Genomic DNA, 17,944 nt, shown 5'->3' on the forward strand with positions numbered 1-17,944 from the left:
CTTGATATTGTATAGCTAGTGAGTGGAAAGGCCAGGATTAAAACAAATGGAACAAATGAACATTTAGAAATATTGATTAGATGAGCAAGAACGCCCAGGTTTGTGTAGTTTCCCAAAGTACTCTTTCTTCCTTAAGATTGTTTGAACTTTCCCTGTTAAAATAATGAGCTTGATGTGGGGAGGTATGTCATATTCGATTATGTGGGTCCATAGCTGCATTTGGTACTTCCTATTGTGCACAGCCCCAGTGCCCCTAACATCAACATAGAAGGTGGAGCATAGGAGTGATGGGGGTCAGGGCAGGCTTCCCCCAAATATGCCAAAGTGGCATATTGATTATTTTGATTTAAAGTTACTTAAGAAACAGCCAGCACAAAAAGGACACTCTGACCATCCTTTGTCTCTCTGAAGGCAGGAAATAAATCTCCTGTGTGAAAGGTACTCTCTCTGTACCAGGAGGTGGAGAGACATCCTTATCACTAGCTATAGAGAATTCAAGGCTGAGAAGCTCCCATAAACAAACTCTGCTCACTCTTCACTCACTAAGTGCCCAAACCTAAGTTTCTTTGTCTTGTCAGTTCTTCACAAAATTTATTATTTCCTTGTCAAAAAGCAAAAAATGGCCTGCTTTGGTTATTCCTTTTAGGTCCCATTTCTATGAGACTTCTGTACGTACGAATTAATTTTTTTTTTCCCTTACTAATCTGTTTTGTGTCGATTTAATTATTAGATCAGCTAAAAGAACTCAAAAAGGGGTAGGTGGAAAATTTCCTCCTCCCTGACAGGAGCATTCAGTAGAGATTTAATCAGACGCTGATCAGAAAGGGCCAAACCTTTGTGCTATTGCCGAACCACCAGAAATAGGTAAGTGTCCCTAGCTGACTGGGCCACACAACTGCACTGATGTTGACCTCCTTATTTCTTATGGCGACAAATGGAACTCGGAGATGAACATGCTCCACAGGACCTAAGGGAATAAGGAAAACAATGTCACTGTTTATATTCCTGGAATAAACAGTCAAACTTTATCACACTCCCAGATTCTTAATTTGAACCCCTATTACCATCACCTCTAATAAAACACGTACCACAAACTCTCAAACGTTAAGAGGGGTGAGTGTGTGTGTGTGTGCTTGAAATGAAGCACCAAGTCTAACAAGGGAACTCAAATCAGGCTTGAGAGTTTTTGAGTGACATCTGAACTTAATTTACATCTGATGAGCCCAACCATGAATGCTTATGAATCTCTAATCTGAGGACAAAGCTGGTTTACTAGACACTTAGCCAATAAATAGGAAGATAAACAGCAGTCTCTTTCATTTCTGACGATTAGCGTGTATTGTGATTTGAGGCCAATGCATTGTACAGAGGACTCTTCCATTATCCTCAACTGTTAATTGGTTCCAGCCTCTTCAACAATTGGCCATTGTGCCTGTCTGCAATACTCAGTGGGTGTCATTCAGAAGCTGACAAAACTGTTTTACAAAAAGGAAACAGCACATCTCCCTAAATCGCAGGAGACACAGACGCCAGGTTTCCAAGTCACAGAAAAGCTGCTTACAAAAAGTGACCAAACTTTTCTTTTCTTTCTCAGAAAACAGATACAAGCAGCATCAAATTCTAAAGCAGCAAGTAAGAGAACATATAGGAACACACCCTATGCATAATAAGTGAGTATTTTAATTTAATTCATTTCCAAAGTAAAACAAGAAGAAGAAAACACTGATGGAAAATGTTAACGTGTCAGCATTGCATTTGTGGGGTAGATGTGTCATTTTTAAACTCTGTGGGATTTTCTCCCCACTCCCACCCCTTCCTCTTTCTTTTTCTTTTATCCTTTCCTCCCTTTCTTCCTTCCTCCTCCTTATGTCCTTCCTACTTAACCAAATCTAATTAAAATACTCCAATATCTGTCCACACTATGTCAGAGCACATTTTCCTGGTTTCCACCATGACAGTTTTGATGAGTAAAAGTGACTAAAGGTCACAACTGCAACAAGGACATCTCTTTAGCCTGAGAGCCGTGAGTCTTTCTCACAAGTGGGACATATTTCAGGCCAACTAGCTTTCACTATTTGCATCCTTGGTCATTTTGGAGACAGTTCACTTTAAAGGGAAGAAAACAGATGGATACTTTCCTCTCTGCTCCAATTTAATTCTGTATTAGATTAAATCTGGTTTGGATCTGTATGATCTCTTCCTCTATTTTAGTGAGCCTTGACATTACACAGACTATTACCCTGTCTCCTGCCTTCCGTATAGTAATGAGAACATATGAAAGTGATGTGTGGATGTTAAAAGTAGGATATAATTAATTATGGGTTGGCACCATTTCTATCACCATCACCATAACCACTACACCATCATGGTTTCTGTGTATCACTGGGGAAAAGTCCCTCTAAGGACAAGGGTATTCTTCTGAGTCTCACTGGGCAGATCCTATGTTGTAGGTAAATTTATTTGGGGGACAAGGTGTTTGGACAAGGACTGATGTTTAAATGAGGAGACCAGTGAGACCTGCTTGCCCTGTCCAGCTGTACTTTCCTAAACAATCAACAAGAATTCAAGAATCTGTGTATCTACAGCCTGACAACACTCTTTGCCTATAGCCCTCTGACCGGACCCCAGACAGATGGCATCTCAAGAGTTATTCCAGCAAATAATTTGAACCTTGTCACTTTAGATTTACTCAGAGTTACATTTGGCTAAACATTTAATTATTTTCAAAAGGGAAGTCTGTTCGATTTTTTTTTATGGTTTGGTTGTTGGTGAGAGTAAAAAATCACAAGGTGTGAGAAAACACTGGCTACTTTCACTGCTTGCTTGACTCATTTTTAGGAGTTGACCTGATATATCTCTCTTTATTGTTTGTGTTTTACTGATCAATGGGGAAGAGAATGAGGCAGTGGGAAGGGGTCCCTGGCCAGCCTATGTCTGGAGGGAGATGAGAAACTTGTTTCTTACATTAAAACCTCAGAGTCTTTCCATGCTTGGGTTCTTGCTCGGCTGGAAAAGGGGCCAGTTTAACCCTCAAAGTCATTGCTCCTGTTCTCATGGGAAAATGGCCTGGAGCCCATTCCTCAGCCAGCTCATGGGAACCCTGGGCTTTTCCACAGTTAAGTGATGATATCGCTATGACTTGTGGTCCTTGGAATTCTTCTCATCTTTCTATCACTCAGGGGCCTTGGTTCAGTCAGGGCTTACATTGTCACGTGCTGTGATGTCCAAGAAGATAAAAAGAGACCTCCTTCTCTCTACGCTCATGACAAACACACAAGGGATACAGCTTCCATGAATTGGAACACCATCAAACATGGTCAATATTTATTCCAGTTTCAGGACAAGCAAGTTTGGGCAAATAGAACCTCAAGGAACAAGAACATGTAGTATCATTTTAGGGCAAAGAACCTGAGTCAGAGACTCCAGGCTTCAACCTAGAGATAGATCATGGATCAGGGAGAAGAGAAGAGAGCTGAAGGCATTCAGGAAGGAGCAAAGCAAACTCCTAAAATCCTCACAGTCAAATAGTGCTCTTTTTGATAAAAATCTAATAATCTGTGCGAGCTTGGTTATTATGGGTGGCTAACAGCTACTTTTGTTGGCTAATGGTGCAAGGTGAGGCCAACAGCAGTTTCCACTATAATAACTGTCTGGAAAATGGAGCCATGATTGATTTGGAGGAAATTATGAGCACGATAAAAGTTTCAAGGAACGTTTCCTCCTTCATGCACATAACCCACAGTAAAAACCTGTTCTTTGCTGTTGTGGGTTTTTTTTTTTTTTTTTTTGCCACTAAGATATGTAGGTCTTTGCACCCTGCAGGCAAGGCCCACTCTTCGGAGAATTAGGAACATAGGTGGGGCAGGTCCTTGGAATAAAAGAAAGTAAATTTCTCTTTCTTTGTCTTCATTTTTAAATTCAGCAGAAGTGTCAAGTAGAAACTTAATTGGAAGTACTTAGTAATTACTATAACAGGTAACATTCACCATATGCCATACTGGTTGCTAAGCGGCATTTTGCGCATGGTGCAAAAAAATGTTAAGACCTAAAACAGTCATCCTTTGAAGCCCTGTGTGCAACATTGGCCCTTGGCTGATGTCTGGAAACTTAGCTCTGAGAGTGTTTCCAGTCAACAGTTAACTGATAATTGTGGTTCACTCTGCCTAGACTGTTTTCGCCAACAATATGGTTTATTGTAAATACCTGCTTTCCTCTGGAGTCTGGAATTTTGGTCTACGCTGGGCAAAGGATGCCTACATGACCAGCCCTCAATGAAAACCATGGGCACTGAGTCTCTAATGAGCTTCTCTGGTAGACAGCCCTTCACACATGTTGCTACAACTCATTGCTGGAGTAATTAGCATGTCTGGGTGACTCCATGGAGAGAGGGCTCTTGGAAGCTTGTGCCTGGTTTCCTCCAGACTGCTCTATGGGCCTTTTCCCTCTGCTGATCTTGCTTTGTCTCCTTTCACTGTAATAAATTTAGTTGTGAGTATGACTCTATGCTGCATCCTATGGGTCCTTATAGTAGATTGCTAAACCTAGGAATCTTGGGGACTCTTGATACACACACACATAATGCAATTTGATTCTCACAACCTCCCTATAAGTTAGATATTGAAGGTGAGGAATCAGAAGCTTGTAAAGACTAAGAAAGTTGGTCAATACTGGACACTTAACAAAGGGACATGATCAGAATTCAAACCCAGTTTCTCCCTTGCTCTAAGCGCTGGGCTCACGAGCACCACTTGTGCCACTCACCTGGGTTTCTGACCTGGTGCTTCTGGCACAGAATGATTCTAGATGATGTGGTGTGGTTACCACTACTTGAGCTATTTCTGGCTGCAGACCCTCCACCCCCAAAAGTGAACTCTGCAAGGGCAGGGCCAAAGCTGCACTGTTACCTCCCCAGTGCCTCCCAGAGTGCCTTGCGTATACTAAGAACTCAGCAAACGTTTGTTGAATATATTAGTGAACGACTAGGTGTTTCATTTGTGTTTCCTATTCACTGTTATAAGAACCCTGAGAGGCAAGGTAGCAGTTAGAATTAAGCCATTGTAAAACTGGAGTTCAAGAAAATAGATTAGTGGTTACCAGAGGGGCAGGGGGAAGAGGGGAGGGCAAAAGGGGTAAAAAGGCACATGTGTATGGTGACAGACGGTAATCAGACTTTGGTGGTGAAGACGATGTAGTCTAAACAGATATTGAAATATAATAATATATACCTGAAATTTATATAAAGTTATAAACCAAAGTTACCTCAAAAAAACATCAGAGTTCAGAAGACTCAGAGAAGAAATACTTTCTCTCATGGTCACCAAGCCTTGCATCTATAGGGATGTAACTGAACTATAATCCAGGTCTCCTCCCATGTACTTCCCCTACCACTGCTGGTCCTTGTGCTACTATTGTGACTACAATGCTAGGAGATTAACTAGCTTACATTTTGCCAGGGATCTGGTAAGCGCGGGTTGTTTATATAGTGGAGTTTATATCAGCACTGAGTTGTTAATTTGAAAGGTGCTCCTTGTATTCATCTAGACTCTTTCAAAACTTACAATTTTCATCACATGTGGCATATTCCCCAACAGCCATTGTGAGAAACATACATAAGAATCATAGAATTCCTTAGACCCACAAGTCTTACTGATAAAGATGTACGAAACCCATACCAGCCTCATAACATTTCCCTGACCCAATATTCTAAAATCATAATATTTAAGTCTCAGTTTATGGGTCAAGTTCCAGGAGAGTAAATACACAAAATGCATCCAATACAAACAAGATATTTCAGAATTTCATCTGTTGATTTGGTTTGTGCCAAGCAATAGCAATAGCCAACAGCAATGAAATATATTCCAGGACAACAAAAACATTTTGGAGAGTTCTTAGAATTATTTACAACAGGAATAAACCTTCAGTAACCTTGGATGCATGAATTAAGTAATTTTCTGTGTTCAGTTCTAGATTAAAAAAAATCTAAATATGTATTTCTTTAATCCTTCTTTGGTTCTTCCAACAGAGAGAACAATTTACTTTGATTTGTGCTGCCTTCACTTATGGTAGCTTGAAAATGAGCCTGAGGCTGTTAACCAGATGGGTTTTGACTTCCTATATTTTGAGGCACCTCCAAAACAAAGGGAAGGGACTTTTACCTGAAGGTGTGCCTGCATGCGCATATTTACATCACAATAGAGTGCAGCAGAAAAGGAGGGGCCAGGTGATAACTTTATCCAAACTTTCAAAATAATCAGTCTACTTCAGTATCATGAAACTCTAAAACACAGATAAGCACACTCTCAATCTTTCCATCTGGGTCATCATTTGGGGTGGTAGTCACACCAAATCCAGTCTCAGCTCTGAATCCAAGGAAGTTTGGGCAGAGGGAGTTGTCGACTGCGAGGAAAGGAAGAAAGGGATGGCTCACGCTACTTACAAACCACGTGCAGGAAGAGGACAGCTGTGTCTGAGCCCAGGTTATTCTCCGCATAGGCTGTCACCTGGAAGATCCCCGCACTCTTGTACACATGCTTGATGCCATCCTCGATGGGGCTGAAGTTAGCATAGGACACCGCAATCCCATCCCCAAAGTCAAGCTGGATATTTGTCCTTTGGAGATCACCCTGCGAGGGGGAATAGCAGTTGGCCTTGGCTCATTCACATGGTCCAGCCTGACTCCTATATGATGCTTCCTCCTATGGTTTCAGCATCACCCTCTGAGGACCTACAGTCTCTCCCAGAGGGCTGAAACATCCTCAACACAATCGTCAGACTCCTATCTGATATCCATTGGGCACTATGCGCAGTACTATGGACCTATTGTCCCTGTATGTCCAAGTTCAGGGCAGGCTGAGTTGGTGTAACGCTCGCAATAGTGGACAAGGTAGAGCCTCTTATGATGCTTTAAAGTGGGGAAGCCAAGGGGTTCCCTGATTCCCTCACACACATGGTTTAATTATTCATGTCCTGTGTCATAATAATAACAATAATAGTAACAGCTAACACATAAAGTTTCTTTCCAGTTCCAATTAATCCCCTCACAACTCTATAATGTAGAATGCATTACTCTCCCTGTTTCACGAAGAGGGACAAAAATTAATTAAGTAAATAGACCAAAGTCTCACAGCTAGTAGTGGAAGAGCCAAATTTTGAACCCAGGAAGTCTCCTTTCAATACTAATGCTCTCAACCGCCATGCTATAATATAATGGTTCCTATTTTTCAGTATTTATTACTATGTTCCAAGTATTATGCTAATTACTTCACATATATTATATAATGCCACCTTCAAATAACTCTAAGAGGTAGGATGATTATTGCTATTCTACAGATGAATAATACCAGCCAAAATTACATCTGTGCTCTGTTGACCTTGGATTTCCTAAACCTGCCTAAGCTCCCTCTTTCCTGAAGCCTTTCTGACCATCCCAGCTCACAGATATCTCTGCCTCTCAGAAGGCCAATAGCCCTCTGGGTGCTGCCTGGTGATGTGATGCCAATGGTTCAGGGGAGGGCATCTTATGACCCCAAGCCAATTCTCAGCTTCTTAAGGGCTGATGCTGAACCCCATCCTTCCTTCTCCTTCCCCCCACTATATTGAGCCAATACTTTGGATAAATGCAATTGAACCTGACCACAAAACAAGGATTCCAGATGAAAACAAACAATTGGATCTCTCTGTTTATATACAAAACTAGTTGATGGAATAAAAAAAGAAATACATCATTTTGGAATTACAAGCCAATCCTTCTGCCCAGTGAATGCGCATTCATCACAGTTTCGCTTTCTGTCTCTTCCCTTATGGCGACCCAGATGTGAGTGAAATATTGATAGATGCTCCCTTGCTCCCCACACAGTGTCAACTACTTTTAGTTTATGAATACAAATTAAAGTGGAAATGAACTGGAGGGAATTCAAATGGATAAGACTGTGGCTCTTCACATCTATTCAAGAGAAAGTTTTTATAGTGCTGGTCCTGGAAACTCCCTGGTGGAAATGTGATAATGACCTCCTCTGCATCTTAAAGTCCTTTAATTCAAGCACCCAGTATGGATGAAGGTTGAAGAATCTGTCAACCCAGGATAAGGAACCTTCACTGTCTTGTCCAATAAGGGGCTGATTTTAAAGGTTTCTAAATTATTCACACTTGAGAAAAAATTCCTGGCTTGCTTTGCTCTCTTTCTGAGATCACAACAGCATAGAAAAATTTTCATATAAATTTAGAGAGCTCTGTAAGTCAGGCGAGCTTTCTTACCCCACCACCTCAGTAAGGAGAGCCTGAAAACTTCCCTAGTTTGGAAAGAGATGAAACAGCTCATAAAGGGAGCAAGAAGCATACAACAGAGCTATTTCCATCCTGGAATGAATGAATGCAGTCTGATTTTACTGCCCAGATTGCAGAAGACACTAAAAAGTGAACGAATGGAGCAGGTAGCTGATGGAAAAGCGACTAACATAACATTCTTTTTGTTTTTTTTTTAAGATTTTCTTTCTCCCCAAAGCCCCCTGGTACATAGCTGTGTATCTTAATTGAGTGTCCTAGTTGTGGCATGTGAGGCGCCGCCTCAGCATGGCTTGATGAGCAGTGCCATGTCCACACCCAGGATTCGAACTGATGAGACCCTGGGATGCCAAAGCGGAGCACGGGAAGTTAACCACTCGGCCACGGAGCTGACCCCTAACATGACATTCTTTACAAAGATAGGTTTAAAAGACTTCAATAATCTTCACCCACCCTCACACTGATACTTTCGAGACCCTTTCAAAGCCTTGTGGGCTTTTCTAATCAGTAAGGTTAAGGGTTTATAGGAAAAGAGGCTCCTGAAAGCAACAGATAAAATTTAAATTCCCTTCTTCTGGCAAAGTTTAGAGTACAAGGTCTTATGGTGATAAATGTTCCTTCCACAAGGCAGACCCTAAAAGGGACCCTCAGAGAATATAACCAGATCTGCTCCGCATGGAGACAAGTGGACCCACTGCAGCCTGGGTCTGTACTGTGGGACAAAGGGAAGACTCTCTAAACATCCCAAGCCCTCTTTCACCCCCTCTGTCTTCTCCCAGAAGTCTCAGCTTCTCAACATTGACTTTGATGCAGGGATCTGAACACACAATATTTTTTTTCTTCACTCTCTGAGAACAGGGCATAATCTGCTTGTGAGTTCTGACCACAGAGATGCAGGCCGGCACCTACCTCCTCCATGAGGACGATGAAGGTCGCATTGTGCCCCTGCTCTGCCACCAGGCGTCCATCGGTGGTCACCACATGGAGGCCCCGAGGGGCTTTTCCAGGGCACATCTGGGCCTTGGCGGTGTATTTCTCCCTCAGCCCGTCTGTGCAGTTGTTGGACACAATTCGCCGGTACCTAAGGAATATTGACAATTGTCAGTGGTGTGTCATGTGAGTGTGTGTGTGTGTGTGTTAGAAAGAGAATGCAAGAGAGCAAAGAGAGACAAATTTCACACAGCTGTCCCTACAAACTGAGTCTTAGAGGGGACAGCCATTTAGGAAGCTAAACAAAGGCTGAGGAATCGCTATCCTCCATCTCAGGAAGAGTAGCTCTTTAAACATTGTTATTGATCCTACCTGGAGAGCCACCGATCAGATCAGCGTCTAAACCAGCCAAGAAAAATCAATATCTGACTCACACACAAGACAAGAGGAGGCAGACGCACTGGACTGAGGAAGCAAGAAAAGCAGGTGCCTCTTTCTGTGAGGCAGGGACTTGTTTCTGGTTCCCTGAGCTCATCTCCAGCTTTCTCTACCAGACAGCAGCTAGAAGATAAGACTTCTAACTCTGATTAATCAGGAAGCCTCTTCCTGTCTTCCTTCCACCCCCAGGACATAATGCCAACCCCCAATCCTAATAGTCCTTACTTGGGAGCCACTGGGCTATTTCCTAGCACATTTTCTCTCCTGGCTAATATTTCATTTCCCACTCAACACAAATGCCAGCCTAGAAGCAAACGTCTGAAGCTCCAATTCAGTCCTCCTGACGTAAAATTATCTCAGAGAAGTAGTTAGCATGGGAAAACCTCTCCACAAAGCTCTGCGACCTCCTAGGACAAGGGCATCTTTGTGGACAGTGATGCCATGTCATCTCGTTGACCACTGACCCCAGCAAGTGAAGTCAATCAAAAATCTTTTCCACAGCCCTGAACTGCATGGCAGACATTATTTCCAAGCATATCACTACCTGCATGGTTGCATAAAATCAACATTCTGGTAAAACCACATAAAATACACGTATCACCACTACCACTACCATCGTCATCATCATCATCATCATGTCTTCTTTCACCCTATGTGTCAGGAATTATTAACTAATCCATCTATGTTGCCTTCTTCTGGTGGCCTTGAAAACAGATGAAACCAAATTCTTTCTAAGTGATACTGGTCCTCTACTACACATGACATTTCCCCATTGCTAAGCCACCAGCCCTGTACCTCCAGCCAGAGATCTCAGAAGGATGCTAAGCAAATGTTATATGTACTTATTGCCTCAGATGGAATTACAATACATCCTCTTGTAGATATATATTATTTTTAATTGCCAACTGAGCTCATAATGGGTCTGGAGCTGTGCTGTCCAATATAGCCTCTTTCCACATGTGGCTATTGAGCACTTAAAATGTGGTTTGTGTGGCATGTTGAAATGATAATACTTTGGATATATTGGTTTAAATAAAATATACTATTAAAATCCAAATTTCACTTTTTTGTTTTTACTTTGTTACTGTAGCTACTAGAAAATTTTAAATTACTTGGCTCTCATTGTAGTCCTTTTGGTCAGCACTCGTCTAGATAATCAAACTTTTGTAAGTAATTTATACTTTCTTACTGACCTGTAGTCATTTACAAGATATTTAGTTTTCACTTATGATAGATATTTCAGTAGATACCACACCCTATTGCAACCTTGATGTCATCCACTCTTCCTCTTCAACCTCAACTGGCCAGCTGGTTTTGTAATTTGTAATATAAGCTAACATTTAAGCAATGTATAGGTATGCACAGAAAGTTGTAGTGAGTCTTTTGAAAAAAATGAATAGTCTTTTTGTTTCACCTCCCTGATTTATTTGGTTAGCTATTCAGGGTTTTGGTACACCTAAGTTACTTAAAATTGGATCTACCTACATATGTCACATGATCATATGAGACATCCTAATGCACTTCTCTTTCAATTATGTCCAAGGTATCCTCTGGCTGGGAATTTGGTGGCCCATCTGATCATTTGTGCCCATTATAGTTCTCTTCCTCAAACTTCATAACACTTTGTTCTCTGACACCACATCTCTGTATGTTTATGCTGCTGAATCTGTACTTTGAATGGCTTACACCCCTAAACCAGACACCTATAATAAAATAACATCAAAGGTCCTTAAGCCCTAAGAATAACCCCCCAGAAACCAAATATTTGACAACAAAATTCATGTTTTTCAGAATGGCTCAGACCACTCAACACATCTCTTCCTTCTTGCTTCTGTGTTTTGTTTTTTTCTCTGTGGACTTCAGTTGGGTAGATAATACCTACCACTATTTCACAACCAGGTGAGGGAAAGTACCCAATGATGAGTAACTTGACTGAGATGGCAGAAGACCTACTGGAAGATCTGAGACTAGAGTCCAGAACACCTCACTCCCTTGTTACTCAAAGAGTAGTCTTGAGATCAACAATGTTGACATCACATGGGAGCTTGTTATAAACAAAGAGTCTCAACTCCACTCCAGATCTCCCAAACCAGAAGCTGCCTTTTAACAAGATCCCCAGATGATCCATAGCACATTAAAATTGGAAAAGTGCTGTCCTGGACCATCAATCCACTTTCCAAATCTGTTCTGTGCCACTGAGGTGGCAAAAGAAGGGGAAGACAACAAATCTCCAAGGAAACTTTCTTCAAGCATCTGAAAGAGTAACTGATAAATGAACAAAGAGAGAAATGCACACACAATTGACAATTATAGAAAGTGGACCTTGACCTTCTTATTCCAGGAGCTGCTAGGATGGGACTTTTGAATTTTAAGTTTTCAGCATCATTCTATGAGAGGTTCAGTTCCTCTATCACTAGAGAGCACTATAATATTTACACGCCATTTGTGTTAATTTACTTCCCTCAGGACCTAAGCAATAAGGTGGCATCTTTTTCCAGAAAAGAAGGCCTGACCAAAACAACAGGTATGATCTGTCAGAGGCAAAAGGCAAAAGGTATTGAAATCTAGGTGATCATAAATCTCTTCTGATGCTCCCCAAAAAGCTACTCTCCACTAAAGACTCTTCAACTTTCCTCAGAAGCCATCTTGTTGTAAACAAGATCTACTCACATTTGATCTTGCTTTGATAGTGATGCGTTCCCTTTGATCCCAACTTAAGGATCAGGAAAACAGTGAGTGGTGTTCCTTTAGGTGTTTTACTTACCCAGTGCTGTTAAGGTAGCTTTGACCAAGGCTGCAGTCCTTTGACGGGGATGCTGGATTGTACCAGAAGGCTGGGACACACTTGCTCTCTCCATGTCTCTCATAGCCATAGTCACTGTCCAGAAAAAGAATATTGCACACTGGTATAGATGCACAGATGCTAAAATACCCACAGACACACACAAACACAAGCACACCCATATAGCCATCCCAAAAGCTGCCACACATTATTTTAAATATCTCGAGTGAGGGTAAATATTACCACTTTGAGAAAGGATTTTTAGATTGAGAAATAATCTCAAGCCATTTGGATTCCAGTCTATAGAAGAAATAGTGGATTATCAAATGCAGATTCCAGGTTTAAAAAGGTATGGATATACACAACGTGGCAGGGACACTGGCTTGCGCTGGGTGTAAGGGATGATCTAAGCTTAAAAGCAGATCTTGGATAACAGCGGGATTACTGAAATAAGCAGATGAGAACCGAGAAGATGACTTTGAAGGTCAAGATTCACTTCTGTGTTAAGATTCCACATCTGTTATTCCAAAATTGATTTCACAGATTTTATTTTCATTTTTCCTGCAATTTCTCTCAAGCACACATATATATTTTCATTCACATATACACATACAGCCATTCAAACTTTTCCCAACTATATTTAACACAGGTCCCATTTACCTAAAAAATAAAACAAAAAAAACTAAACTGTAACTCTTTTCCATGTTTTCTCAAAAGCCTAGCCATAATAAAATGAAGAAAGAGAGTCAGGTATGATCCCTTCTCCTCTTCTCTCCATTCCAAAATGAGGAAGTAACAGATCAGGGTAGGAAGAGGTCCCCCACATGAAATCTAAATGCTGTTTCCTTACTTCTTGGAGTTTCATAAGGCTCCCAGATGCATAAATGTCAGGGGAGAAAAAAAGCAATAAAGTAGGCTAAAGGGATTACTGCTCTTGTAACCAACCAGAGGTCACTAAGGGTGGCTTCACTTGGCAGAAGTCAGGCTTCTAAGTTAAGCATCCAAGCCTTTCCTGAAACTCAAAGGCTGGGCAGAACAATCTGGATATTTGAATATTAATCCACTGAGTGCTAATGAAACATAAAACAGCAAGGGAAAATCACTCTCTCCAGACCCACCCCTCCTTTATTTTTCTGCTCCCATATTCTCTGAACCAAGATTTAGATTAAAGTCCAATAAAAATAGAGCACATTGTCTATGCATGTCTCTAGGATAGGAATGAAAGGGAGACAGGAATAAAAATTTAGTTCTACATTTATTTATCACTCAATGTGTACCCTGTCCTGTGAAAGAAGTCCACCCATCCCTATCCTCAAGGGGTTTTCACTCCTTTTTGGAGAGAGGGATGCAACATGCCTCAAATCCAACAAAAGAAAAGAATAATAGAGTATGAAGTAGAACACTAAACAGTGTAGTTAAGAAGTGCCCACTGATTAGTGAGATTATCTTCCCAGTTGGTCGCCATTCTACAGTCTCATCATCTTCGTCCACACCAAACTCATAGCTGAACACTCCAGGCCAACTTCCCATCCTCTTTGGTTTTTTTATGTGTTATGCCCTGGGCTTGAAGCACTCTATCCTTTTCTGTGTTTGGTAGTTTCCTATGCATCCTTCTTCAATATCTAGGTCAGATGAGGCCATCCCTGATTCCCAAAACAAAATCTCTGTGGCCCTTGCATGTTGGAAACACTGAGGCTGCAGAAGAGCAGAGACCTCTGTTGGTTTTGTTCACTAACATAAGAGTCTAGAACAGTATCTAGCACATTGCAGGTGTTGAATAAATGTTTACTGGGTGATGTTTATTTCAATTACATTTGAAAATGATCGCACTAATTTTCCCATTGCATTTGATCTATCTCGTTAGGGAGACTGCGAATCCATAGTTGACTTTCCCGTGTGGACCACAGACAGCATCTCAAGTGCTCAACAGATGCCTGTGGAGTGAGTGTGAGATAGAATCCTTGCTAATCGCTACATGGAAAGGTGAAACTCAGGACCAGCTTTGATATGGCCATGTTTAAATGAAACTGGAAGAAAAGAGGGAGAAAGGCATATATCTGTCAAGTAAATCTTTTGCCAGGTCTCTTGATCAATGATTGGAGTTCTCTCAGCCTGAGAGTTCATATGGACTTAGTGTCATGCCAGCTTCTAACAGCCTGTGAGAGCCAACCTAAAATTTCAGGAATTTTGCAAGCTAATTAATGGTTGTTAAACACAGCCATTATTAAAAATTAAATTACATAAAATCTCAATTAAGTAAACTATATTTAAAAGGTAATAAATACTCAAAACTCAGAAGTTCCTCATTATTTTACTGCATTTTATTATTACGTATAATATATACTGTACATAAAATGTTATTATATATCATTATATTATCTTTGCTCTTGAGGTCATTTATGTCTGTGTATCTATACAGTAGAAATACTATATAAGGTGCCACTACACATCTCTTCCCAATTCCACGTTCACTGATGTCACGTTAGTAGCTTGAAATCAGCCATGGTGGGAATATTTATAGCAATTAGCAAATGCTACTAATCATAGGATTGATTTGTTTATTCATTTGTTCCCTTACAGAACTGGTAACTACATACATGTGGGCACACCCCTGAATATCTGATTTCTAAGCATTGTTGTTTAGCTGTAGAAACATTTAGGCTGTGATGTGTCTGCCTTATTTCTAGAAAATTCCCCAATTGCTTTATGAGGGAAATCTATTGAATGTCCTGCCAACCCTAAGATATTTAGTAATCTTTGAAGGAAGGGTACTCTCCTAAGTAGCTCTGGGAGGGAGAAAAATGTCTTAACGCTCTCTGCTAAATGTCCCCATCTTTAGGAATTCTGTTCAGCTCTGCTACCTTTTAGCAATACAGTTATTAAAAAAGGTGCATCAGACATTTTGCTTTGTCCCAAAGAGAAAAAGCACCTCATTAATCTTTAATAACATTAACGGCAACATCATTGGCTGCCCTCAAGCTGTGGACTTCTTCATTAACTTCGGCTAAATGTATATTAAAACCTCTCATATTGCCCAACTCCCCGCACAGCTCTGGAGTTTGCATGATTTACACAAACAAGCAGTTCCAGTTGCTGCTCCAGCTTCCTGGGGCAAGATGTTTTTCTATTGAACTGTGAAGTTTGGAGAAAATGTATCAGAAAGTTTAATTTGCCTCAGGGAAGTATGCTACCACAGCTTCTGCAAACACACAAGCAGTTTTCTTCAAGAAATGTCACCTCTGTGTCTTTCTTAAAAGGGTTTAGTACATCTAAAAGTTTAGGGGAAAACTTGTCCATTTCCAGGAACCTGTATGTCTTCCAAACCCTATCCAGGGAAAAGCTTTCGATGATCTAAAGAAGGAAGAGACAGGATAGCTTCAGAAATCAAACAGCTTTTGCATGTCAGAACAGGAAGGCACACTTGTGCTCCTTGGGTTCGACTCCCTCAAATGGTATATTGGAAAGGGGGAGCAATAAGAGGAGAAATAACTTGTTAAAGATTGTACATAACTGACAATGGCAGATGGAGGTGATAATTGAGACTCTTGACCCCTGGTTCAGCATTAGTACAATCCCATGGGGCACCCATTTAATCACCAGTAGGGAGGGCTCCTTGGTCCCCAGGAATGACATTCCGAGACTCTCTGAGCCAGGCAAGAAGTCATGGTCTTTGCCCAGTTGCAGGGAATGTCCTACTCTGAGCTCTATCATAGCCTCATTGACCTCCATTCCCTCCATTCTCTCATTTGGCAGCTGAGATTCCAGGATCGGTGTTCCACAGGTGCCTCTGTCCCATTTTAGGATCAGTATAGCATGCTGGGTTTGGGATCAGAACAAGCAGATAGAGGTTTTTGGCAAGCACAGAGTGAATACTCAACAAACAGAAGCAACTACAACAAAAACAACAACAAAGACAAAAGAATAATAATTAACATCATCATCATTTAGCTAAGACATAAGCCTAACGACTGCCAAAGAGAAAGACAATTACATCTAAATCATTTCAGAAAGAGTTTGCAAAAACCAACAATCATCCGTCAAATATTTCTCCTAATGTAACCCCATGCCACCCACTTGCCCTTATCCCTCTACTCATCAAAAACCTTCTCATATATCTGCTTTCTCTGAAGTGCTGCACATTTTCCTTGTACTTCCTCAGCAGCAAGTCTACAGAGCTCCATCATCACCCCCTGCAGGAAGCTTTTCATCCTTACTCCCGTCTTCAGCGATCTCTTTGCTCTGACCATTCTAGCACTTACAGGTAGGACCAGTGCTATCAAATGGAACTTTCTGTAATAATGGAAATGTTTGAAATCTATGCTATCCAATATGGTAGCCACTAGCCACATTTGACTACTGAACACTTGCAATGTGGCTAGTGCAACCAAAGAACAGAATGTTTAGTCTTATTTAATTTTAATGTAACTAACCACATGTGACTACTACTACGTGGCTACTATATTGGATCATAAAATTCAGCACCTAATTATACTCCTGATTATTTGCTACGTCTTTTTTGAGCTCAGTGACTCTGCTTTATACAACTTTGACTTTTCCACAATACCTAGTTCATAGAAAAAACAGGCCTGATTGTGCTCTACATGCAGAATACTAAGGGTTGAATGGAGTTCTGACACACCCAAATTTATGTACTGTGCCACCCCAAAATCTCTCCCCTTCTCTCTTCTACTTTATCATTTGATAAACTCGCTCTGTGTATCTGGAACCATCCTGAACATGGAAAGTAAACACTAAGACATACTAAGACAGAGGACTCTGGAATCATAATACGATAATTTTGAGTGAGTTAGTTAACATCTCTGTGTCTCCATTTCTTCATCTATAAAATACCTATAATATCAGATTGTTCTTCCAGAAGCTAATTGAGAGGATTAAGTAAGATAAACCATTTAAAGGACTTGGTATATAGTAAGTGCTCAGCAAGAGTTACTGCTGAGTGTATGTTTGGGAGAGTTACAAAGGAGAGACACTTGGCAAAATCTCTGGGCCAACCTGGTTTTCACTGAACAAAGGTGTTTGGGTCTCCCCAAGGAGAAGGATTTGTTCCTGGCCCCTCGCCAGTGCCATGGTGGAGCTTGCTGTAAAGTGGCTCTCTAGAGCAAGCATGAGGCTGGGAGATTTATGAGGCTATTAAGTAGAAACATCAATATTTATTCAAAATTCATACTTATCACTGACACCCCCTCTGGATGGAAGGGTGAAACTTGTGAAAGCCAATGGTGTTCTACAAATAAACACTTCTGAGAATCTGTAACATCTTCCCTCTTCAAGCAGAGGAGGGATATAGGTGGAAAATACCCTCCCTTTGTGAATTCAGGCTGCACTCCTTAACTTTTCCACCAAAATCAAGACACTTAATCCATCCTTCCCGGTGGTCTCCACTCCCCCAATTTGATTAAACTAGGTTACACCCTCTCCCTGCTGTCTCTGAGACTTAAAAGTTGCCTGGACCAATCAAATGAACGTGACCTGATTTGGCTTAGGGAAACAACT

The 17,944-nt window shown here is 41.0% G+C and overlaps 1 protein-coding gene across 3 annotated transcripts in view; it reads right to left on the reverse strand.

Annotated features, from left to right (window-relative positions):
• SORCS3 (sortilin related VPS10 domain containing receptor 3) overlaps positions 1 to 17,944 on the reverse strand; it is a 568,071-nt gene that overhangs the window by 25,337 nt on the left and 524,790 nt on the right. For all 3 annotated transcript variants that reach the window (XR_011493944.1, XM_070483671.1, XM_014844779.3), the window contains 4 exons: positions 12,413 to 12,526; positions 9,190 to 9,361; positions 6,437 to 6,623; positions 834 to 967 (listed from right to left, as the gene is read on the reverse strand). Coding sequence is in view for 2 of the 3 variants with exons in the window: in XM_070483671.1 (XP_070339772.1) it covers positions 834 to 967; positions 6,437 to 6,623; positions 9,190 to 9,361; positions 12,413 to 12,526 (607 nt within the window). In the remaining variant the exon portion in view is untranslated. The remainder of the gene's footprint in view (positions 1 to 833; positions 968 to 6,436; positions 6,624 to 9,189; positions 9,362 to 12,412; positions 12,527 to 17,944) is intronic.

Source organism: Equus asinus, chromosome 2, assembly GCF_041296235.1.
Source record: "Equus asinus isolate D_3611 breed Donkey chromosome 2, EquAss-T2T_v2, whole genome shotgun sequence".
Classification (NCBI taxonomy): domain Eukaryota; kingdom Metazoa; phylum Chordata; class Mammalia; order Perissodactyla; family Equidae; genus Equus; species Equus asinus.